This window comes from Protopterus annectens, chromosome 2.part1, assembly GCF_019279795.1.
Source record: "Protopterus annectens isolate FY-2018-M chromosome 2.part1, PAN1.0, whole genome shotgun sequence".
In the NCBI taxonomy this organism is placed as follows: Eukaryota; Metazoa; Chordata; order Ceratodontiformes; family Protopteridae; genus Protopterus; species Protopterus annectens.
Window position 1 is genome coordinate 1,958,554,287 of NC_056729.1, and position 25,653 is coordinate 1,958,579,939.

The window sequence follows — 25,653 nt, forward strand, 5'->3', positions numbered from 1 at the left end:
CTATATAAAATGTTTTTCTAACCACTTTGGCCACGTGGTTGTCAAATGAGAGATTGCTATCAACTTGGGTCCCCAGGTCCCTAATTACTTCTTCTGTACTTAATGGATTACCACCTATGTGGTAATTTGTGGGCACTTTGTTTTTGCCAAAGGGGATGACTATATACTTTTTGGCGTTTAGCTTGAGGCCATGGCTCTGGCACCAGTTGTCTGTTTCTATGAGGCCCTTTTGGAGGATGCTTGTGTCGGCTGGAGAGGCATTTGTTGAGGGGACCAGTATTTTGACCTCTGAGTTTTTCAGTGAGTTACAAATAAGCATTTTTACAAGACTGCAAGCCCCAGTGACTTCCTCGTTTATGGATGGTGTCCTATACAACCTCTGCTACTCAGATATACTGACTCTGGGTTGCAAGTTAAATAGGATCTACAACTTGTGTACAGGTGGGTGCAGGGTTCAATGCAGAGAAAGTTTCCTGGGTAGAACATCAGTCTAACAAGGGATGTGTAAAATCATGCATGTTGCACAGATACACACACACACACACACACACACACACACACACACACACACACACACACACATATGGACATGCATACATAGACAACTTTGAGGGTCAAGAGTTCACCTATGGCTTATCTTTGAGAAGTGAGAGAAAACCAGAACACTTGATGAAAATCCAAGTGACCAGAGGAAATACATCAAACTTCTACAGAGAAAGTGCCTTAGCTGGGAACTAAACTAAAAGTCAAGCATTTTGAGGCAGTAGTGTTAAGTGCTTACCTTAGTCACAAAAGTTATAACAATTTCCTGCAGCAAACGATATCCTTGTGTTGCCAATACTCTTATCTTCTCTGTGTTTTCTGTATTGCAGAGGAGCTGATCTGCCTTGCCCTACTTTGTGTCTTAGACCATCCTCTGCATTCTTTTAAGCTTCCTTATAAATCGTACACTTTCTCTTTGTCATCTGTCTTTCTTGCATACTTTTAATGTATCATTTCCCATATCTTAGCTGCTTATTCCAAATTTGGTCTTACTGGATCTTTTATCTAACATTAACATATCCTCAGTGCCTTAAATGATGTGCACATTTCCTCTAATCACATTACGTTTGCTTTATTAAAGCGGGGTTTTTGTGAATGCAAACAGTTTAAGATCTGGTATATCATTCTCATTAGTTAGCTTTTTAATTCCTACCTATTTTCAGCAGTAACATGCTACATACAGGCTTTGTACTGTCTTTCAGCTTCTCCCGTTAGGGGTCACCACAGCGTATCACTGGTCCACAGATTGATTGGCAGTGGAGTTTTTACAGTGTCACGTTGCCAGCCCAGTGTCCAGCCTTCACTGAAGGTGCACACACACACACACACACACACACACACACACACACACACACACACACACACACACACACACACACACACACACACACACACACACTGCCTGTCATTTCATCCACATCTGCATTGATCCAGTCTTCCTGTGCTGTAACAGGTCCTGGACACTTCATGTTGTTAAGTTAACCAATATTGTTTATGAACCACTTGTTACAATTCTAATGTCAATTTCTTGATGCTTAGCATATTTATTCCCACTCTCTCCCATAGTACTTAATAAATCAAGTCTAAAGACCTGTAGTGTCCTTCACCCTCCGCTTCCTGTATACCATTCACTTAAGTGGTTCCTGAGGCTTGCCCACCATTAATCTTTCTTTGATCATAGGTAAATGTGTTTTCTTACTGTTACTTGGATTTACAGCTCAATAGTGTCTGTTTCCTGCTTGCCTTTTAAAACTTTTTTTGTTTTCAGATTTCTTCATAATCTTTTTATAGATCAGCATGTTTCCATGGATACTGAAAGTTGCATGCTTCTTCATGTTATCTGTTCCCTAGCAGCCTTCTACATCTGTATTGCACTGGCTTGGATATTTTATTGTATCTTATCTTCTGGGTGATATCTGCAGGCACTTTCTTTCAGACCTTCTTATGACATGCTTGCCACTTCACTAAACAATAACAGTCTTGCTATCCATGTTAACACATCTCTGCCTTCTGAAGGAGAAGGCTTCTGTTAGTCCAGGCTAGTCTTTTCAAGTGAGGTATCTGTTATGTTTGTCCCAAAATCATGCATGATTTAATGCTGTTCCCTTCAGCCCACTCTCTAGTTTTGACTGCATGGTCCTTCTACAGTGCAGAACCTTTCTGGTCTGGTTCAGTGTTCAGAGTTCTGCAGGAGAGATACTGCATCTTCCTTTAGTTGTCATTCTAGCTTTCCTTTAACCACCTTTGATGTCACACTAGGTATCCAAGTTGCGGAGTAATGAAGTTTGGATAATTTTTGCATACAACATTCTAGCCTTCTCTTGTGCCCAGATTTCTCTGTGTCATAAAGTGTACGTATTTTGTCGTTCTACATACTTGCCTTCTGCACATCTTATATAGCAATGCATTGTCTACCGAACATTTTTCAATGTGCCAGTCAGGACAGTACATATTCAAAATGTCCTTTGCATGTGCTAATTCTTCTTGTTCTTTGCTAACGTACAAAAGTAGTGCTGTAGTCTTTGTCCTCGTCCTGTCATAGATACGCAGAACTCGATTACCAAAAGGAGATTCCTTCTTGGAGCATATTAGGTGATCCTTCATAAACTAAGGCACAGTGTAAGAGCACAAGAAAAAGGCAGTTAATGGTGCTATGGATGTTGCTGTAGAGGCAGAATTGTTTTGGAAATTAACTAAAAGAATATTGAAAGGAAATGGCTAGCTTTAACTTTGTGAGCAAGCCAAGTATATCTCTGTCCGAGATGTACTGGTTCCTTTATAAAAATGCTTAAGATGTCGCAAATGTCCAGAATCATGCCCTTTCTATATGTAATTTAGATGATGAATTTTGTGGTATGTTTATTGTCTGTGCAAGTTCTAATTTCTAGCAAACTGCTTGTGTTTATTTTTTAGGGGATGAGGTGGTGGTGATTCAGGAAAAGCTGGACAGTATCAAAGCTAAGTATGCAGACATAATGAAAATGAGTTCTGATGTTTCCCAAACCCTGGAAAAGGCCCTGCAGTTTGCAACAAAGTTCCAGTTAACTCATGAAGAGCTGAGTGCTTGGCTTGGTGATGTGGAGGCTGAACTTGTTATGTATGAAGATTCAGTACCGACTGGGGAGCAGCTGTCTCAATCACAGGACCGGATGAAGGTAGGCGTTATTAAAAGTCTTGTGACAAAATGAGAAAACACCAGTGATGGAGTTTAGAGACATTGGTCCTTTACACTAGTATCCGTGATAAAGGCAATAGTTTGGTCAGATGAAGTCAAACCTTTGTGAGAAGGGCTATTTTACTAAGCACCCAAAGCAAATTCACATTTCTAGATGCTTTTTGTTTTTGTTTGTCAACCACTTAAGTGAAATGATCCATCTTTTTTAGTGAGGATCACTCTAACAGCAAATAATGACTTTGTGTTTTTTTTATCTACCGTTTTTGTCTTTGACCTAGCCAGGGTTTAAACAGTAGTCCCTTGTTCCATATAAAGGCTTATTTTGCATCCATCCCTGCTTTCCATAGAACCTTGATAGGTCTGCAAAGCACTTTTACAAGGCCAGTATCAGTAGGTACCTGAGCAGCATAGTGTTTTATGAGGAAAAATCTTTGGCAAAGAGGTCCAAGGTTCAATCCTGACGTCCATTCACTGATCGTGTGTAGTTTTGTTCTCCCCAGATAACGCTGTTTTTTTCCTAAATTCAAAAAGATATGCTGGTTAATTGGCTACAGTAAATTGTTAATCTATATGCTGTATTTCCCTTTGCTGCTGTGGCCCCAGTCTTGTTAATTGGCTACAGTAAATTGCTAATCTGTATGTTGTATTTACCTTTGCTGCTGTGGCCCTAGTCTTGTTAATTGGCTGCAGTAAATTGGCAATCTATATGTTGTATTTACCTTTGCTGCTGTGGCCCCAGTCTTGTTAATTGGCTATAGTAAATTGTTAATCTGTATGTTGTATTTACCTTTGCTGCTGTGACCCCAGTCTTGTTAATTGGCTACAGTAAATTGTTAATCTATATGTTGTATTTACCTTTGCTGCTGTGGCCTCAGCCTTGTTAATTGGTTACAGTAAATTGTTAATCTATAAGTTGCATTTACCTTTGCTGCTGTGGCCCCAGTCTTGTTAACTGGCTGCAGTAAATTGTTAATCTATATGCTGTATTTACCTTTGCTGCTGTGGCCCCATTCTTGTTAATTGGTTACAGTAAATTGTTAATCTATATGTTGCAGTTGCCTTTGCTGTTGTGGCCCCAGTCTTGTTAATTGGCTGCAGTAAATTGTTAATTTATATGTTGTATTTACGTTTCCTGCTGTGGCCCCACTCTTATTATTTGTCATTTAGGAAAATGGTATAATTTTGGCATCTCATAATATCTAGTAAAGCATCTATGTTAACCCAGAATTAAAATATGTTCTTGACCAATAAGGGTATGGAGACCAGCGTAACTTAACCTGGTTAAGAAATTATTAAAAACGAAGAAACTTCATCAGTTCTTCTAACTGATTTGAGTACTTCAAATCCTGAATCAATGTTAGAGTTTGTTTTCAGCTACAGACTGAGTCTTGCTCATTTTTTATTTAGTTTTCTACAGATATCTTCACTCAAACCTGTAATAAACAAAATTATGATTATGGCAGGCTTTTACCCATCTGTTTACCAGAGATTACTGTGATTTTTGACAGGTTTGTTATTTCTCAGCTCCTGGTCATAAAAGGCAGCAAGCCACAGACACAGGAGATATTTAAGCAAACTTCACGGAAAAGAATCACAAATGGAGGCTGTCAAAGAATTAAATGAAAAGCTACCAGCGTTTCTGAGAAGGGAACTACTTGTGAAATAATGCTCATAAACAGTGACATGCAATTGTTTTGTTTGTAAAGTACAGAAGTTCTCGTCACCAAACAATGTTGCCAGAAGCTATACCTTAGCAGCAGCACCTTCATTGGTGGGTCTGTATTATGGCGTCAAAACATTGTAACATTGAACACTTCATCGTCAACACGTATTCAGTGAAAATTACTTCTGCGATTCACTGAATACTTACAGGGCAAAGATGTAGTTGGCCAACTACACAGTTTTGCCCTGTGATCCACTGTAGTGCAATCTTGGAGTTGGTATATTTAGTTAGGGAGGTGTGGGGGCTGTTCCCCCCACATCACGGGATGTGGAGAACGCAGCCCCCCACGTGGGTGGGTTGGTTTAGGTAGATTTTGTTCCACTGGTTTACAGGACAATTATTTGTTTGCGCTTTAAGTATTCAGTGAATCACGGAAGTGCCAATGATGAGTTGTTCAATGTTATGGCATTTCAATGTCGTAATATAGACCCTTCGTTAGTACCTACACTGATGTCATAATATAGATCCTTCTACACTGATGTCATAATATAGACCCTTCGTTAGTACCTGCACTGATGTCATAATATAGACCCTTCGTTAGTACCTACATTGATGTCATAATATAGACCCTTCGTTATTACCTACACTGATGTCATAATATAGACCCTTCGTTAGTACCTACACTGATGTCATAATATAGACCCTTCGTTAGTACCTACACTGATGTCATAATATAGACCCTTCATTAGTACCTACACTGATGTCATAATATAGACCCTTCATTAGTACCTACACTGATGTCATCTGAGACTAAACTGGATCTAAAAGTTTCAGTCACTTTCTGCATCTCTGATAATTTTAAGCAATCCCTCAATTTTAAAGCCTAGTTCAGCTACTGGAATATTTCAGCCATCCTTTGACTATAACGTTTTTGGCAAGGGATATTTTAATGTTGGCTGGGAATCCCCATTAAAATAGCAGGGTCATGAGTGAAGACATAACTTGATGCCTACCTCAGACCTGCTTAAACCCATGAAGAGAACAATGAGATTTAGATCTTTTTAAGCACCTGCAAAGTTTCAAGAGGGAGAAGTGAAAATAATTAAGTCCTCTAATTCAATTAGTCATAGGTTCATAGGTCAGTACTAGGCTATCGGCCCTAGGGCCTATACAAGCCTAGCCACAGCAGTTCCCTGGATATTTCAGCCCACAGAATTTACTTCCTTGGGCCCGTCTAGTAGGGCTGCTGATGTGATGCTTGGGGTGAAATTCCTATCATTCATCCAATTGTCAAGGTTTTTCTTGAAGAGGGTCAAGGAGGTGCTCTGCTTGACATGTATGGACAGTCTATTCCATAGTATGGGGAGACTCTGGGTCAAAAACCTATCCCTCCAGCATGTTCTATTCATTGAGGTGACAAGGTTCAAATCCCTGGAGCATGTGGCTCTGAGAGACTGGGATTTCTTTAGGTGGAGCATGTCCAACAGTTCCGGGTTGGACATGGCCTTGTATGTTAAGCAGAGATCGACTCTGAGTAGATGATATGCTATGCCTCTGAGTAGACAATATGCTACAGAATATAGCTGGAGTTTTTTTAGGCGGTCAGCATAGGGCATCTGCTTTAGGCCTGTGATTCTTTTAGTGAGGTATTTCTGCGGCCATTTCCAGCTGTTGCAGATGTCTTGTGAGGTACATACCAAATGGGGCATTGTACTCTATAATGGGTCTGATAAGGGATGAGTACAGAGGGACAATGACCTCCCTCTTTCTGGATGAAAAGCCCTTAGTGATGAGGTGTGCCACAAAGAAGGATTTCCTGACTGTTGTGACAATGTGGTTATTGAAGGTGAGACTGCGGTCCACCTGTGTTCTTAGGTCTCATCACATTTTCGGTGTTAAGTGTATTGCCACCAATGTGGTAATTCATGGGTACTTGTTTTTTCCAAAAGGGGATTACTATACACTTCTTGGCATTGAGCTTGAGTCCGTGGCTTTGGCACCAAGCATCTGTCTCTGTAAGGCCCTTTTGTAGGATATCCATGTCTTTAGGGGATTCAATGATGGCTCCCAGTTTGCAGTCATCTGTGAACTTTGTCAACCAGAGTCCCTTAGTGTTGGCCTGTACTCCAGAGAAGTAGATGCCAAACAAGAGTGATCCCAGGACTGACCCCTGTGGTACGCCACTTGTCACTTGTCTAGAGCTGGATTTGGAATCGGCTACTTTAACAATATGGGTTCTGTCAGTGAGCTAGTTAGTGACCCATCTTGTGACATAGGGATTTATGCCCAGATTGGTTAGTTTATCTATGATTCCAGAGTGGGGGATGGTGTCGAAGGCCTTGGCAAGGTCCAGATAGGCTGTGTGGACCGCCTTGCCCTCATCCATGGCTTTGGAGGATATATATCATAAAATGGAAAAAAAGGATTGTGGATGGATGGATGGAACAAATATGTAATATCTGTAAGATTATCTTTCAAGACAGATTAGTATAAAGAATACTTCCAAGTTCCTTTTCATTGTTTTTGACTTGAAGAATTGTATTTATCTGTCTAGATTCAACCTTGATTATGTCATACATGGTTATGACATAATCAAGGTTGAATCAGGAAAAGGAACCACAGGAAAGTCATGAGAATGGTTTGTCTAGAAAGCACCTAAATTCTCCTTCCTGTCAGGATTCATATAGGTAAATTTCATCCTAGCCCTTGTGGTCTCCACTAAAAGACATTTATTTGCATGGTGGTTCATATTTTACGAGTGAATAAAAGATTAACTGGCTTCTATTGAACCTGGAAAATAGCTATAGAGAACCAGAGAAGCCTCCTGATGCAAAGTAGACAGATCCCTGCTTTACTGTGCATTTAAAGATACTTTAAAACAACTCGGAATGCTGGTGTGAAGCATGCTGTCTGTAAAAAAAGCTGGCAGGATGTTCACAACACCCTAAGATAGCCAGGGTCCCTGTAACAATCATAAGCCATATCTTGCCATTTTATCTTTATCCGAATCTGATAAATGTGGAAAAACTGTGCAGTAACAATTTTATCATTTAGTATTCGAGATTATAAGATAAGTAAGGGAAAATTATTTACTCGTTTTATACTTGCAGCACTTAATTGTTTGCCAAACATGGCATCTTGTAAAAGTGCTGTTTTAGAACAGACTCAGGAAACATACAGTCTGTTCCCAGTAGAAATGTTTGCAACAGAACAAAGAAAATGGTTGTTATTGTGGACGACATGAGAGTGCATAAATAGAAACGCGCTTATATCAGAGCTGAATCTTACATGAGTGTTTTAAAATGGAAGTTGTATATGCATTGCCACATAAGAAGTTTCATTTAATAAACCGGCAAATGACATCATTGTATATGTTGAACACAAAGGTAAAAACAAATATTTTCTTTTTGTAAAGTCAGCTTTATTTATCTTCCAGTCATAACCATGTATGACATAATCATGGTTGAGTCTAGACAGATAAATACAATTCTTCAAGTCAAAAACAATGAAAAGGAACTTGGATGTATTCTTTATACTAACCTGTCTTGAAAGATAACGTTACAGATATTACATATTTGTTCCATCCATCCATCCACAATCCCTTTTTTCCATATGAGTTTGTGGTATCACTTCTACACTGACAATCATCTAGATCCAAGGTTTACACCGCTGGGTGGCCTAGTAGTAGTAGTTCTTCCACACCATGTACACATGCACACTTAGATCTATGGCCAATTTAATGTTTACAGTCCACCTACTGCATGTCTTTGGAATGTGGGAGGAAACCTGCATGAACACTGGGAGGACATGCAGACTCCACACAGAAGGCATCCGAGGCGAGAATCGAACCAGAGAGCCTTTTGCTAAGAGGCAGCAATGCTATCCGCTGTGCCACTGTGCCATTGTGCTGCACTTACATATTTGTTACATGGTGAAAATAATATCTGTCTCCATTTTAACAGTACAAAAAATTTTAAATGTTAAAGTTATGAGTCATAATATGCAGTAACATATAACTGAAAATTAAACTCGTAATTTGTCTTCCCACATATGGCTTAGTTGTTCTTGTTTATACAGATGTTTGAAAGTCATCCAAAGGTACTAATGTATTCCGTTTAATGCCCATCTAAGATCTTACAAATCCTAGCACATTTGCAAATACTAATTGCATCCTGTTTTCTATCACGCAAATCATATGAACTTCATTCTTATCATTTCTCATTTAGGAAAATGGCATACTTTTGGCATCCTATAAATGTCTAATAAAGTATCTGCATTAACATGGAATTAATATCTTTCATGTAAAAAAGTATCGCCTTAAGAAGTACCTGTTTATAGAATCCAATCAGACTCTATTACAGTAAAAAAAAAAAAAAAGAGAGAGAGAAAGAGAGAGACAGAACATCTGAAAGCTGGTCTAATTTGCAGCGAGTAGTAATAACAGAGTAATTATTTTCCAATATGCTTTTTCTCACACACCTGCCAACTGTCAAAATGTTCCCTTATCAGCTATGCTGATTTGTTTTCCCATTCCTTGTATTTCCCAGTAGGGATGAGAGCTAGCATGGGGAGGCTATCATAAAGCCAGTATGAGTGGTAGTTATGCTCTCACCCACATCCCAGTAATGAGGGAGTGTTTATTCAGGCATAACTGCTCCCCTGAGTAGGAGGATAGATGACCCATCTCACCATAGGGGCCAAAATGCCCTCCCTGATGTAGCCACACACTCCAGTGCACTGTGCTGTGAGTGCTGCTGCTGCTGAATCAGCTTCATGGCTAAACTTCGTCCCCCTGCAACTGCCTTTTGCAGCACTGCCTCTTGCCTTTGGGTTTTTGACACTGAATGGTCTCTGCCAACCACCTCTATCCCTGAATGGGCACACCCATTCCCCTGGCTGTAGTAATAGTAATCATGGTCTTTATATCATTCGGTGCTTCCTTTTAAATTTCTAATAAACCCTTAACCAGTTTACAGGCAATCCAGTGCCCTGGCTGTTGTCTTCTGACAACTACTTGCTGGGATTTTCTATTTTTTTTATAATTCTCACTAACCGGGTAAGCCCACTGGATGCAAGTGTCCCTTTCCAGATGTGATCCAGGAACGTGTGACATGCTGAGAGTCACACATATGAAGCATGTTTAAAAAAACAAACATTCGGAGATGGATATAACCTCCTTACCATATAAGAACCAAACTGTGCAATTTTTTTTTTTTTTTTCAAATTATGCATTTTTGATGCAAAAAAGGGTATTGTTTATGTACTCTATTTTGTTGGTAAAGACAGCCCCTGATTTTTTTCAGAGCTACAAATTTCTGACATGACATCTGAAAGACTTGAGCCCACAATTCCTCACTACATAAACTAATGCATAAGCTACAGTATTTCCATGATAAATGCATCAGAAGTGGCTTTTTAATTTTAGGAAAGACACGTTCTTGCAGGTGGAACACCTCACACTGAAAATTAACATGTGATGAAACAGTAGTGAAACTACAACTTAATTGATGCTCTGAAGATACAAATTGGTTTTCCTAACCCATAATGCAAAACTGATCAAACAGTGAAACAAAAAAGTCAAAAACATAATATATATATATATATATATATATATATATATATATATATATATATATATATATATATATACATATATGTATAGGTCTACTTCATATGACCTAAACTTCATATGACCTAATTTCATTTGACCTAAAACTCATTTCACTGACAATGAACACTGTCAGTCTGTAGAGCACTGTAAGGCAAGTAAAAGGTATATGCCCTGTTCCCCACTGTAGTGCGACCCTGGAGTTAGAATATATAGTTTGAGGGGGTGCGGGGGATGTAGGCCCCCACAAAGTTCAGTTTTACTGAACAATATAAAATCAAACCACTGAATATGGCTGCGCCCACCCTCCCAACTATATATTCTAACTCCAGGGTCGCACTACAGTGGGGAACAGGGCATATACCCTTTACTTGCCTTACAGTGCTCTACAGACTGCCATTGTTCATTGTCAGTGAAATCAGTTTTAGGTCAAATGAAGTTTAGGTCGTTTGGTCTCAGTCAAATGAATTTCGAGCATATGAAATTTAGATCACATGAAGTAGACCCATATATATATATACATATATATATATATATATATATATATATATATATATATATATATATATATATATATATATGCACACACACACTCACATTATATATATATATATATATATATATATATATATATATATATATATATATATATATATATATATATATATATATATATATATATAAAAATGGGTTCCCTTCAGAATCCTGAAATCCTAAAACTTCGAAATTCATATGGTCGAGACCATATGATCAAAGTTTTAGCATGTTGAAATTCTGAACAGAGATCTGCATACAGTACAGAACGGGCGATTTACCTTTTCCTCGTTGTAGTGTGATCTCGGAGTTGGTATATTTAAGTAGCGGGGGTATGGGGTATGCATTCAATTTGTTTCAGAATTTCGATATTTCGATCATAAGACATTCGCTGTTTCGGAATTTCGAGATTCTGAAGTGAATCCATAGATATACATATATATATATATATATATATATATATATATATATATATATATATATATATATATATATATGGGTCTTCTTCATTTGCCCTAACTTCCAAATGACTGACACCCATTTGACTGAGACCAAATGACTGAAATTTCATTTGACTAACACTTCATTTGACTGACAAGTAGTATTGGCAGTCTCAAGAGCACTGTAAGGCAAGTAAATGGAATATGTCTCCTTCCCCACTGCTGCGACCCTGGAGTTGAATATATAGTTAGGGGGGTGTGAGGGGGTGAAGCCCCCCACTTACTTTTGTTTTACTAACAATATTAAAGCAAAATCACACAATATAATATGAAATTAAGTGGGGGTCTTCACCCCCCACCCCCCTTATTTATATATTCTAACTCCAGGGTCGCACTACAGTGGGGAAGGGGACATATTCCATTTACTTGCCTTACAGTGCTCTGGAGACTGCCAATAATACTTGTCAGTCAAATGAAGTGTCAGTCAAATGCAATTTCAGTCAAATGGGGTCAGTCAGATGGGGGTCAGTCAATTGGAAGTTAGGGCAAATGAAGTAGACCCATATATATATATATATCTATATATATATATATATATATATATATATATATATATATATATATATAATTATGTGTGTGTTTTTTTTTAAATTACTTGCATTTATAATATGAGAAATATAACAAGAAATTAAATTAATTATAAAACAAGGATGCTTCAGAAGGTGACTAACACACAGTATGCAAAGGGAGACATTAGGGAATTGAAGACTGGACTACAGGAAGCAGGTCAATAAGGGTTCATAATGTTTGCCCTCTGTGCTATATCTAATCTCCACCCTTTTTTCTGTCACCCATTACTGTACTGGTCTGGCCACATCTTGTTCTCATTTAATCATATTGTGTATATTTAACAAATCTTATAATCATGCAAGATCTACAGTCTTTGCTGTAAGAATTATAGGTGATAAAGGATAATGAGGGAAACATACTTACAAGCGAGGAGAGTGTGTTGAGCAGATGGAAAGAGTACTTTGAGGGGTTGATAAATAAAAACAATGAGAGGGAGAGAAGGTTGGATGATGTGCGGATAGTGAATCATGAAGTGCAGTGGATTAGCAAGGAGGAAGTAAGGATAGCTATGAAGAGGATGAAGAATTGAAAGGCTGTTGGTCCAGATGACATACCTGTGGAAGCATGAAGGTGTTTAGGTGAAATGGCAGTGGAGTTTTTAACCAGATTGTTTAGTGAAATCTTGGAAAGTGAGAGGATGCCTGAGGAATGGAGGAAAAAGTGTTTTCGTACCGATTTTTTAAGACTAATGGTGATGTGCAGAGCTGTAGTAACTACAGAGGGATTAAAGTGATCAGTCACAGCATGATGGGAAAGAGTAGTGGAAGCTAGGTTAAGAAGGGACGTGATGATTAGTGATCAGCAGTATGGTTTCATGCCAGGAAAGAGCACTGCAGATGCGATGTTTGCTCTGAGAGTGTTGATGGAGAAGTACAAAGAAAGTCAGAAGGAGTTGCATTGTGTTTTTGTAGACTTAGAAAAAGCATATGACAGGGTGCCTAGAGAGGAGTTGTGGTATTGTATGAGGAAGTCGGGAGTGTCAGAGAAGTATGTAAGAGTGGTACAGGATATGTATGAGGGTAGTGTGACAGCAGTGAGGTCTGCAGTGGGAGTGACGTATGCGTTTAAGGTGGAGGTGGGATTACATCAAGGATCAGCTCTGAGCCCTTCCTTATTTGCAATGGTGATGGACAGGTTGACAGACGAGATCAGACAGGAGTCCCCGTGGACTGTGATGTTTGCAGATGACATTGTGATCTGTAGTGAGAGTAGGGAACATGTGGAGGAGACCCTGGAGAGATGGAGATATGCTCTAGAGAGAAGAGGAATGAAGGTCAGCAGGACTAAGACAGAATATATGTATGTGAATGAGAGGGAAGCTAGAGGAATGGTGAGGATGCAAGGAGTAGAGGTGGCAAAGGTGGATGCGTTTAAATACTTGGGTTCAACAGTTCAGAGTAATGGTGAGTGTGGAAGAGAGGTGAAGAAGAGAGTACAGGCAGGATGAAGTGGGTGAAGAAGAGTGTCAGGAGTGATTTGTGACAGACGAGTACCAGTAAGAGTGAAAGGGAAGGTCTACAAGAGGGTATTAAGACCAGCTATGTTATATGGGTTGGAGACAGTGGCACTAACAAAAAGGCAGGAGTTAGAGGGGGATGTGGCAGAGTTAAAGATGTTAAGATTTGCACTGGGTGTTTTGAGGGTGGACAGGATTAGGAATAAGTATATTAGAGGGTCAGCCCAGGTTGGAAGGTTTGGAGACAAAGCCAGAGAGGCAACATTACGTTGGTTTGGACATGTGCTGAGGAGGGATGCTGAGTATATTGGGAAAAAGATGCTAAGGATGAAGCTACCAGGTAACAGGAAAAGAGAAAGGCCTAAGATAAGGTTTATGGATGTGGTGAGAGAGGACATGCAGGTGGTTGGTGTGACAGAGCAAGATGCAGAGGACAGGAAGAAATGGAAACAGATGATCCACTATGGCGACCCCTAATGGGAACAGCCGAAATGTTATGATGATTATAAAGGCCATATAACAAATACTTATCAAATAAAGATGGGCCTTTCTTGGTGTTTTTGCTTAATGCTTTGTCTGTGGCCTTCCACTTCTAAATAACTAGCAGTAACTGCAGAACTATAGATCATTGCAGAAGTACATGTTCTGTCCTTTAATGAAACAATGGCAAAATGTTATCAGTCTCAGATCTCCCAAACGTCTCTTTGAAAAACAAAAAATAGATCCAGATAGAGCTTGACACTTCAGGTATTAGTTCTGCATACTAATGATTGAAATGTCTGACCTTCAAACCTCCCCAGATGGCTTGGTAATCACAGCAGACTGGCATCCCAGTTTTGAGCATCTGAACTGGACATTACCTGCCAAGCTTAGTTGCTACCAAATGAAATGGCTTCCTCAGTACATGCTGACAACATCCTAGGTAAGATTATTTTTAACAACAGCAGCACAAGTATGTGACCCAAACTGATATTCTGTGTATTGTGAAACTGTTTAACTTGTCTGGCCTATAATGGTTTGGCTATTTGCTATAACCACTAACCTGACTATCATTACCTTGAACCAGTGCCTGGCAGTTGGTGCAGTAGATTAAAGCTAGGCAGTGTTAACATGCTGCCCCCTGTGGGCCAGGGTTTGACTCCCTCAGAGCAAGTCATGTTACCAAACAATGTTGAAAGGCTGAGTCTGAAAAACATTCATGGAAATAAGCTGTCTACCCTAGATAATTAAAAAAATCTGTTTTATAACTTAATACTGCATCATTCACTTGAATCCTTTAATGGATGAAGTCCAAGACTCCAAAGTAGAAAATTAGACAATGGTCATTTTGTGAAAAACTATTGACTGGCTTACTCAGTTGTAGTTTGCAAGCTTTCGCCCTGGAACTTTCAAGTTTTCTCTGTGTCTGTGTCAGTGGGGGAGGGGGGGGGCAGTTGGAATTACAAAAAATATCTACTACTTCATGATCACAAGCTTCAAATGTCTATGTCTTTGATAATAAGTAAAGAACTATGAACCAGCCAAATTGTTTCTTGTCCAAACTGCCCAACAGCTGCTTTGCAATGTCCTTAACTGGAATGCATTTTTTTCATGAGGCTTACTTACATAACTTTAGAGAAAACTTCAGTCACATGGAGCCAGAACCCAGGACTTAGTTTCTCCTTATGTTTGTCATTTATTACATATTTGTTTTCATGGTTAGCCAGTGCAGTGAATGGTCCATTTATTGGGGAAATTCAGGGAGAAAGTCTCCAGTTGGGCCATTATGATAATAATTTTAAATCAGAATGTGCCTAAATGCTATGTTTGTTCACAGCAGAAGTATAGAGAACAAATCATCTGCCTGAATCTATACTGGTCTGGTGGTATCATCGTTCAGTTAGTGACTGGGATCCTTTCTGCTTTTTGTGACAGCTGATGTGAGAAGGAAAGAAAGGCAGAGACAGTGTGTGTGGTTGGCCTATATGCTGTTGACTGCCTTTTCCTCCAGTCCTAATAACTCACTTCTTCCTTTTTCCTAAAACTACATCTGGTACAGGACTGTACTATTTGCAATGGTTGTGATCATGCTTTATGGGGTATTTATCCTTTCTGCACGGCTGTTTCACCTGAGTTAATATATATAAATAAGGTGTGTTTGGTGGGGGGGTGATTTGTTTCACTGCAGAAAACACAGTTTTTGGTGGGTGCTTTTTTCAGGAAGTTGGAATTTGATGTATTTAGATTTAGGAAACAGACTTCCTTAAATTGGGATTTAATTGTAGTGAAACCACAAGACGAAGAAGACAAAATGTCATGATTTCTAGTATTTAACAAATCTACACAAGCCAAGATTAATCCAGCAATGAAAAAGAAACATATACCTTTACAAATCAACCCAAGCCAAAATTAATTCCAACCATCAAAAAGAAGCGTATACCTTTTCTGCTGATGAGGCTGCCATTCACTGGTGTGGTCAGGTTAAGGAGCTGATACTGCTGTGTTCTCACACATCATAAAGATACCGAACTTTGTTCACATACTTGGCTGATTTTCATATTTGCTGTCCTCACTGATCTCATGTGGTGATATACTGTAATATAACTGTACAGCTTTCACACCTCAACTCTTGCTTGCATGGTTTAAACTCCTCCCCCATCTGTCATACGCAGTGTAGTTCTCTAGCTTCACTCAGATCTTTTCATAGCAGTGGCATCACTAAACTGTCTGACAATTTAAAGCAGGGCACTAATGTTGTGAGTTGTTTACAGACTTCATTTAGTTCTGAGTTTCATTCCCTGGCTCCTTCTCTGTACTTGGGCAGGCATTGCCTTAGGCCTCTCTTCAAAACAAGGCTATTCAGCTGGATCGTTTTCCCTAGGTACCAAAAAAAAAAAACGCACAGTCAGCACTGCTTACCAACCTTGTAGCTGCATGGCATGTGTTAGTTCTACATAGAAATAAAATAAAAAGGCTGGTCTTGAAGGAAAATAAGTACTTCTGCACAATCTGTATTTCATCTTTCCCCATTCTGGTAACAGTTAAGACAATGCACAAAAAAATGTTTTCTTAAAGTATTTTACTGCACTTCCGTACATCTTGGTTTTACAATTAATTTCATTTCTGCTTATATTCCTGATGTTAAAACTGAAAGTGCTTTGCACAGAAATGAAGATAATAGCATATGTTTAATGTGTTAGTTTCACTATTTACTAATTTTTTCTAAGCCCATGCCCACAAAATGATGCCATGGTAGGTACTTGGATTTTTTAGAAGCACATAGTTCAAACAGAAACAATCTACATTTCTAGAAGAGTAACTGTTTACTTATGTTATGGTTTCACTGGTAAGCCTTCACATATATTTATTTTCAATATAGGGTGTTCCACCTTCAAGACATAGTTGACAACTTTCTAGAGAGTAAGAAGTAGGAAAGTCATATTGTTGCATGTATTTGCTTTTTTATTTTTTATTTATGTTTTAAGCAGAGTAGAATGTTAACCCAAGTGAACTTTCTTGAGATTCATCCTGGAAATGTAGTAGTATATGAACTAGTTTAAGTTGTGAGGCAGTGTTGATTTCAATATTTCATTATGATTTGCACTGGTAAGAGTTTTCAGCACCATGAACATTTTTGGGGGTCATTTTTTTAACTACATAAAATACAAAAAACAGTATACATTTTGTTATTTATACTAAATATGGAAAGTTGAGTAATACACTTTAGGTACAGAGGGGGCTCCCATTTATTTGTAGGCATTTTGCTTGGTTGTTCCACTCTGTCCTAATCCATTCTTAACAGTTTGGCATTAATTCCAAAGTGTGGTAAGTTCCATTCCTGATTGTCATTTACCATGATATATGTAATGGTGCTCTCTTTCTTGTTTAGTTTTCTTATCTGACTATTACCTTCTGCTGTTTTAATTTTTTCTGCTGCCCCTTCTCAGAATTGGTGATTTTGCCTTCTTTTTGTTTTTTGACGTTTTTGCACTTTGATGGTTTTGATTTCCTACAGTGTTTCTCTGCTCCTTCTTATGTGTGATTATTGGATATACATTTGGCTTCCTTAGAGCCCTCCTTCCTTTAAATGACAGAGGTGTTGGTGTGTAATGCATGCAATCTACATGAAGGAATTTCCTGTTTTATAACTGTCTTTATAGGTCTCTTCAGTATGAACCACATTATTTAGTGGTTTCTGTTGTCAGATAACTGCTACTTAAATGTGTGATAGGCTGTTTTGCTGTCTTTGTCTGACAGTGCAGAGAACTAAAGTTCTGACTTGTTAATGAGATTCTCCCTGATACAAGGGTACAGAGTTTGAATCTTTCCACCTCCATTTGCCTGCTGTGTCTCCTTCCGAAAGTCACTTAACAAGACAGTGTTTTGGGGCAGTTGGGAATTTAGGCTAGATTCCTCAATAATCTGCTGGACTGCATGCCTTGTGATTACATATGGAGGTGCCTCATGTACATTGTAATGGTAACAGGGATGTTGCTTCATTCTCTGAAGAGAGAATGATCCTACTCTTGTATGTGTGACAAGTCAGGGTATAATAATACAGTGATAACATAACTGTACCATGAATGTTATGTTTCTAAAGTAAACAGAATACTGAAGATTTTAAATAGACTTAAGTAATAACTGGCATGACATGCCTTTTGCTCTGTCTGTATGGTGGAGCTTTAATTGGGTGTTCTTTACAGATGTGGAAGCATGCTGTCATCTGCACATATAAACATTATTTGGACTCCATGTATAGTAATTGTCTGTAAAGGGAGGCATGCATTTTCCCCAGTGACTGTGGCACATTCTTTTGAATTTGTTTTATGAGGTGTCAGTTTTGTATTCTTAGTGTGCTAAAGTTGGGTTATTTATTTATTTATTTAATTGTTTGTTAGGCTGGTTGGTTGGTTGGTTAGATTTGTAGTGGGTGTGATACCATTCCTTCTACCCCACTCCTACTCTAAATGCACCCACACCTTCAGAGCGCTTCCACAGCTTGTCTGGATGCTGAGGGCCAGAACAGTGTAGACTTGCTGGACAGAGTGTGGAACCACATTAGGGAAAGAAGGGAATGATGTCAGCGTGGCGCTGGTGGCAGTATAGTTCACTCGCTTTCTGAATGGGGAATAAAGTGAACACTCATCAAGGCAAACATTCAGTGGTCCATTCCTGTACTCTGTCCGATTCTCTCTCTCTCACACACATACCATTATGCATAATACTGATATCAGCCAGCCCAGAGATAAATTGGTCTTATTTATGGGGCATGCAGTTGTAATTTTAGAGAGGCAGGATGAATGAGGATTTTCTTTGAAAACCATGACATTAGGACATATCGGGGAAACTTAAGACCCTTAAAAGTGTTTGAGGAGATAGTTTAAAGAGTCTCTATGGTTACAGTGTTAGGCATGCTGATAGAGTATGTGTATGTGTGTGTGTGTTTGTGTGCGTGTGTGTTTGTGTGTGTGTGTGTGTCGCGTGCATAGGTGGGGTAGTATTGTAAATGAAGTGGATTGTTTTACAATACAATGAAGAACATAATTGTTTTTAAGTGGACAGTAAAAGTGGGTCTTTGTCTGTGGCTGTCAGCTTGCTTGATGTCATCTGTGCTGTGAGATTCCTTGAAAGAAGCTTGAAACAGCAGCATTTAGATAAAATAAAATGTTATTCTTGATGTATATATTGTAAAAGTCTGTTTTATGTTAGTGGAAACCAAGACAGGTGGAATATCTTTAAGATGTAGGAATGAGAGCAGGGGTCAGCACAGCTGTTTGTATGTCCATCTTCTGCCAAGCATTCCATTTACATTTTCATTGCGCCGTTATTGTACCCATTTTTCTAAAATATTTTTATTGGTAAGAGTCGCAAGCCACACAGGGTAGACAAGACTTCTGACTCCCCAGTAACATTCTCTGTCTCATCTTGTGGGATCCCCATGCATTTCAGTATCCTCCCTCCGATGTGCCCTTAGTTTGCCCTTTGACCTTCTTCCTATGGACTGTGTCTGGTACATGTTCTATAGGGGCACACCAGGGAACATCCTCACAATATGTCCATATGGAGGAGCTATAACTGTACCCTGACTTCCCCCTGGATTGCTGAGCTCCTCGCTGTGCTGTGGTAAGTGTGCCGAGCTGAACTACAAAGGAACCTCTCCTGTATCAACACTGTTATCCTCTCTGTCATTATCTGCAGTTCATACCATAGGTGAAGGTGGGGGTCAGACTGAACAGTAAAATGAAAGCTTCATCCTTTTGTTCCTTTTATTTGTTTATTTACAATTGATAATTGAGAAAGTTCATCTGAGAGGACTCATTTTCAGCAGTTTCCCAGGAGTGGAGTCCCACAGGAGAAAAATCTCTAAAGCAGAGGAGAAATATAAGTATGTATATACTATACAGACATAATGCCTACCATTGTAGGTAGATTTTTGAATGAACCATTCAGATTGACATTTGTAGTACTACAGATGATTTTTTATACATATAAAAAAAGGAACATGAAATTAGGGGTTTTACTAATGCAGAAGAATAGCTGACAGTTTCACTAGTTTAAAATACATGTCCATAGTCGTGTTATAAAAAAGAGGTAAAAGTAACAACAGCTGTAGTGTAAAGGAAAAATAGTTTAATACAAGGAACAGATTAACCGTAGCAAGTTTAAGCTTGGTACTCCCTGATGACTAAACAAAATTACCCATGGCTGTGTTAGTTAACCAAACTAGTGCACAGGTAGTATGCAGTACTTTGAGAAACTAGGACATTACATCATAGCATATAGTAAAATTCATTTTGTCTGGTATAGTTAGAAAACTGGTTGTTTAATTTGATAACTCTAAAGTTCCAGTTCCAGTGTGAGAAGAAATGTGGTTTTCTCACAGCGTTTTGCCTTTTCTGAGATAGACTTTGATTTATAGTAAAGTTGGTTAAAGATTTTTTCAACATGTGCAACCTATCTGGCGCCACCACCTTTATTCCTTGTTCTGAGAGTTATATCCATCATGAAATGAAAAAAAAGGAATCTGGAAAGATAGAGTGAACCAAGCTTTAATTAAAAATTATACAGTAATTACTGTTGATGTTGACCTTTTCTTCTGTGTTTTAAAGACATTGCTCTAGAATGTTTTGAGTATTTTATTGAAGCTGATTGATTAAGCAAGGTTAGTCTCTTTACAGAATGTTTTACCTAATACCTTTATTGTCTTTGATACAAAATATTTTAAACAAAAAGGAGTAGTTTTGTTTGCTGAGAGGGCATCCAGTTATGCTAATTTCTTTTATGTCCAAATGAGAGAAATTATAGATCTGTGCTTCATGGTATTAGAAGAATTTTAATTCTGTAAATGTTTTTACAGAAATAGGCAATACCTAACCAATAGTACAAATACCACCATTGCAAGAACACACCTGATCTCCACACTCCTATATGCCTCACCCATTCTGACAACCTAAAAAATCAGACCTAGCAAATACCTGCTATAATAAGATCGCAAAGTTTGCAATAGACTAAACTTTAGAACACTCCATTGCCTTGCACTCAACCAACTTAAATGGTTAGAACTACCCCAGCTCTTAACTTGTAAGCAGCTTACATTCACTTCTAAATCAACCTGAAAAAAAACTGCTCTGCAAAAGCTTTCTACTCCCCTACATTAGTACCCGGTCTTTATGTTCAAATAATAAATCCTTCTTAAAAGTTACCAAATCTAATAATGCCGCTGGAGATTCCCTCTAGTCATCATGCATAACCAAACTCTGGAACTTATTGCAAACAGATATACGGACAACTACAAACACTCTGCAGTTTAAAAAAACTCTCAAACCCCATTTATTGAATAGAAAGCTATGCTTATGCACCAATCCTGGATAAAGAATATTTGTGTAAAATCTTATCATAACATGAATAGCAGGACTTCTTATGACTTCCTTCCTGCACCCCCCCCCCCATCTAACTCCACCCAACGGAAGGCAATGAAGTCTTCTTTTCCAAACAAGAATAACAAGATTTTGCAACGTTTTCTTTCCAAAGGTTATCCCTGTACTATAGATGTCTAAGTCAGAGTCAGTCCCTAACAGGTGTGTATGTGAATGTAATTTAAGATCTCAGCAATCAGAGAAGGGTAAAACCAAGTACTAGAAGAATTAATGTTAACTGCAAGAAGCAGAATAAAATAGTAAACAGACTTTGGAATTATGTTCCTGAAGAACAGAGAGCACAAACCAATTCAAAACATCTTCAAAACATCTTCCGATGAAAACTACAAACCTACCTAACCACAATATGGGACTGCTCTTGCTCTAAAAAAATTCTAACTGCTGTATAGCACTATCTTGTTAAACTCTCTCTTTCATTGCATTGCATGTGTTGCACCCTTCTGTCCTAACTCTCTCTTTTATTACTGTGCCCTCACTAAGTTCTCACTATTCCCTTATGCTGTTTCCTGTTAGTCTTAATATTTCCACTCTCACCCCACTCCCCCCTATCCATACTGTGTACCCTCCAAACACAGTAACTAACTACAAAAAAATTGGTATCATAAATGTTTTTACTCAATCAGTGCTTAAATTATTCTTTTTTTAACACTTTTTAATTTTATACATTACATATATAGTTTATTTCTTAATTATTATTCAGTTTAACAGTAAATCAGATTAGGTTATGCAGTAGTAAACACAATGACAGACATAGCAGTGTAACCACAGTAATATTTTCTGAAATTTATTGTCAGAGATGTAAGGCCTTGGTAACTCCTGTCATGTCTTGAACTGCTAGTGTGTGATGTGTTGCAGTCATACATTGGATGCTGTGTTACTGTGCACGTAAACAGTAAGCTACACTTCAGCTGTCCCAGTGGCATGGTGGGGCAGAACAGTACAGCACTGTATTTCTGCAGTGGCATTGTTCTAGCTCTAATAATTAACTGAAGCTAATTAAGGGTCATCTTGAGGAAAGGTCAGTGTGTATCTGTTGGATTCTGTCATCCCTTAAGAAGGAAGAAAGCATTACCATTTGTTTCCTGATTGCCACATCCAGGGTTCAAGGTGGTTTGCATGCCTTTTAAGTAGTATGGGTGAATACTGTAGTGGGTCAGGTAAATCTCAATGGAAACTGAAGACTTTGCTTAGCTTTATTTTTGCATTGTCTACAAAGGCAAAGGGTCACTGTTGGAAGAAAGGATGTTGAGGCTTTGTAAAACCCAACATGGTATGTTTTCCCTGCCTTTCTGGAACTTTCCAGACATACCTCTCAACTGTCCAGATTTTTGCAGATTGTCCAGATTTTTGCATCATATTTTTGGTCTGCTCTCGTACAATTTGTGGTTTTCTGGCAAATAACTGGAGTGATCTGAGGATTGAAGTCACTAAGTAATGAAATATATTTAAGTTTCAGACTTCAGATCTTGTTACTCTACCAACTTTCTAGGTTTGTAAGAACAATATTTAAAATCTGACTCTATTTTTGGACCTTTGCCCCCACCCCTGCATTTTGCCAGGATTTGCCCAGATTTCTTGCAATAAGAGGTTGTGAGGTATGTTTCTGGATGTGCATAACTAGAGCATGAAATAACAGCTTTCCCTCATTTTGATGTGTGCGCATGTTATTTGTGTGTGTGTGTGTGTGTGTGTGTGTGTGTGTGTGTGTGTGTGTGTGTATATGCATGTGTGTTTATTCATGCACATGTGCGTTTACAAGTGCTGGCATGGCCAACCTTAGCAATTGCAGGGCCCAATTATGACCATTTTGCTGGGACTTCCAGTTAACCCTCACTTGTTACCCTATGTGCTAACCTCTCTACACCCACACGTATCATATACATACTATTATTTCAGATTAGGCATTAGAAACATATGCTATCATTGTGTATTAACACAAACTAATATACTGACCGATTAGCTTATATTTTGTCATAAAACATGTTAAAACAGAAGTAGACTAGTGGACTCCATGTATCCCCAGATTCAACATCTCCTATGGTTCCTCTTATAGGGCCTGCTTAACTCAGTTAAGCACCCAATAAGGGACCTGTATAATGGTATGATAGGGCTCTTTGCACAGACGGTTAATCGCATGGGTACACCCTGGCATTCTGGAACACATCTCCAAACTCTTGTATTACTGGCAGGATATCCTGAACCTGGGAAGGAGATAATTGCTGTGAAAAGGCCCTCTGGGGAATCTTTTGGAAATGGGGTAAAGAACTACGCAGTGTATATATAACTGACACCAACTGTGTATGCGCCCCCTCCCCAGTTTTGTAGGTGACAACAAACAAAACTGGTAAGATCCTCACAGAGTATTTGAGGCCCTGTGATTCATTATGTAGATCATAGGTAGAACAGAACACAAAGCCTGGGAATTAGGAAGTCTGCTTCACTTTCTTTAGGGGGTGCTGCAGTCATGGCTTCTTGTAGCTGGGTTACTTGCACACAAGTATGTTTTACTAAAATAACTAACTAAATAAATTAATTAATTATGAAAGACATACTATTCACTGATGCCTAAGGCTGGTCATGGGTGCTGGGCCGCCTGAGGAAGGGGGCCGTATTGAGCTAAATAGGTCCAATTGTCCTAAAGCTGTCACTGAGTCACTGAGTGCTGATATGTGTGTATGTGTGTGTGTGTGTGTGTGTGTGTGTGTGTGTGTGCGTGTGTGCATGTGTGCGTGTGTGTGTGTGTGTGTGTGTGTGTGTGTGTGTGTGTGTGTGTGTGTGTGTGTGTGTGTGTGTGTATATACATATATGTCTGTCTATGTGGGCATGCATATGCACTCATGTGAGGAAGAAAGATTTATATCACATTACGTACTGAGCCTCTGGTATTGACTATGACAGAAAATAACAGCATTGAATAAAAACATTGCTTGTCCTTGGTGGGTAGGGGGGTAGATACAATTTTGTATTTGAGCCTGCCCTTTTTTCTCCTAAAAACAGCTTTTTACTTTAGTCCCATTAGAAATTCAAAATGTTGACATTGTGTGTAACTTACTGATTTTCTAAAGGCATGCAGGCAAAATGATACAATGAATTCCATTCCTCCTGTTAAAGTAGATAAAATGACAGCTCTGGTAGAGAAGCAGGTCATTGTACATGTAAAGGAGGAAACCCTTTTGTATGTCAATTTTCTGTAAACTGTACTATAAAACATCCATTTAGTAGGCAGGTAGCTGCATTCATTTGAAATCTTCAAAATACCTATTGCGAAGGTAAATGCTTCAACACTTTAGTGCTATTCTTTTGTTGAAATTAAAATTATCATGTTCAATTTCAGGCATTAAAAACACAGACCAAAGATTACAAAGCTGTCCTGGATTCCCTCAATGAAGTTGGCAGCACGCTGTTAGAACTCGTGCCATGGAGGGCAAGAGAAGGGTTGGATAAACTGGTTGCTGAAGTCAATGATCGATACAGGTCTGCAACTGATACCATCACACAGAAAGTGGAAGAGATAGATGCTGCTATACAGAGATCACAGCAGGTATTTCCCAGTTATTTGTTCCTGCAAAACATAACGAATGGTTCTAGTGTTTGTTCTGCAACAATGGCATATAGTTAATAATACTGACCACATTTGCTCTGTAATAAATAAAAGGAGTATCTGAATAGAATTTCAGTGCATAACAAGGGTTCTGTCTCTTACAATAGCAGAGAAAACATCTGCGCCTTAGACCATGGCTAATTTGTCTATTGTTGAAGCCATCTGCTTCCTTCAGCACTGAGTTTATCTCTGTATAAACACACGATACCCTTCTGGCCTGTTTGTGAGAACTAATTAAAGTGTAGACTTACATCTTCATTTCATTCAGAAGTTAACAGTACGCTGAACCCAAGAGGGTCTTCACTGCTGTATCTAGTCATGCCTGTTTCCATATAATGTATAGTAGATTAACAGATGCATATTGGATTTAGTGGTCTTCATTCTGCAAAGCAGAAGGGGACAATGGAAAGTCTAGATGTGATTGACAGTATATTATTTATTTATTAATTTCATTTTATATTTGATTACCAGGTTGGTCTGACTGGGCAGTCAAGTACCCGCTTTCAGCAGAGACATGTGGTGAAAAGCTCCACATACATGACAATCATAAAAATACAAAATACAAATTACAAAAGCTCCACATACGTG

General features: G+C 38.6%; 1 protein-coding gene across 3 annotated transcripts in view; it reads left to right on the forward strand.

Moving 5' to 3' along the window:
- Positions 1–25,653, forward strand: part of DST (dystonin) — a 4,096,730-nt gene that overhangs the window by 3,418,054 nt on the left and 653,023 nt on the right. For all 3 annotated transcript variants that reach the window (XM_044063350.1, XM_044063347.1, XM_044063348.1), the window contains 2 exons: positions 2,956–3,197; positions 24,799–25,005. In XM_044063350.1, coding sequence (XP_043919285.1) covers positions 2,956–3,197; positions 24,799–25,005 — 449 coding nt within the window. The remainder of the gene's footprint in view (positions 1–2,955; positions 3,198–24,798; positions 25,006–25,653) is intronic.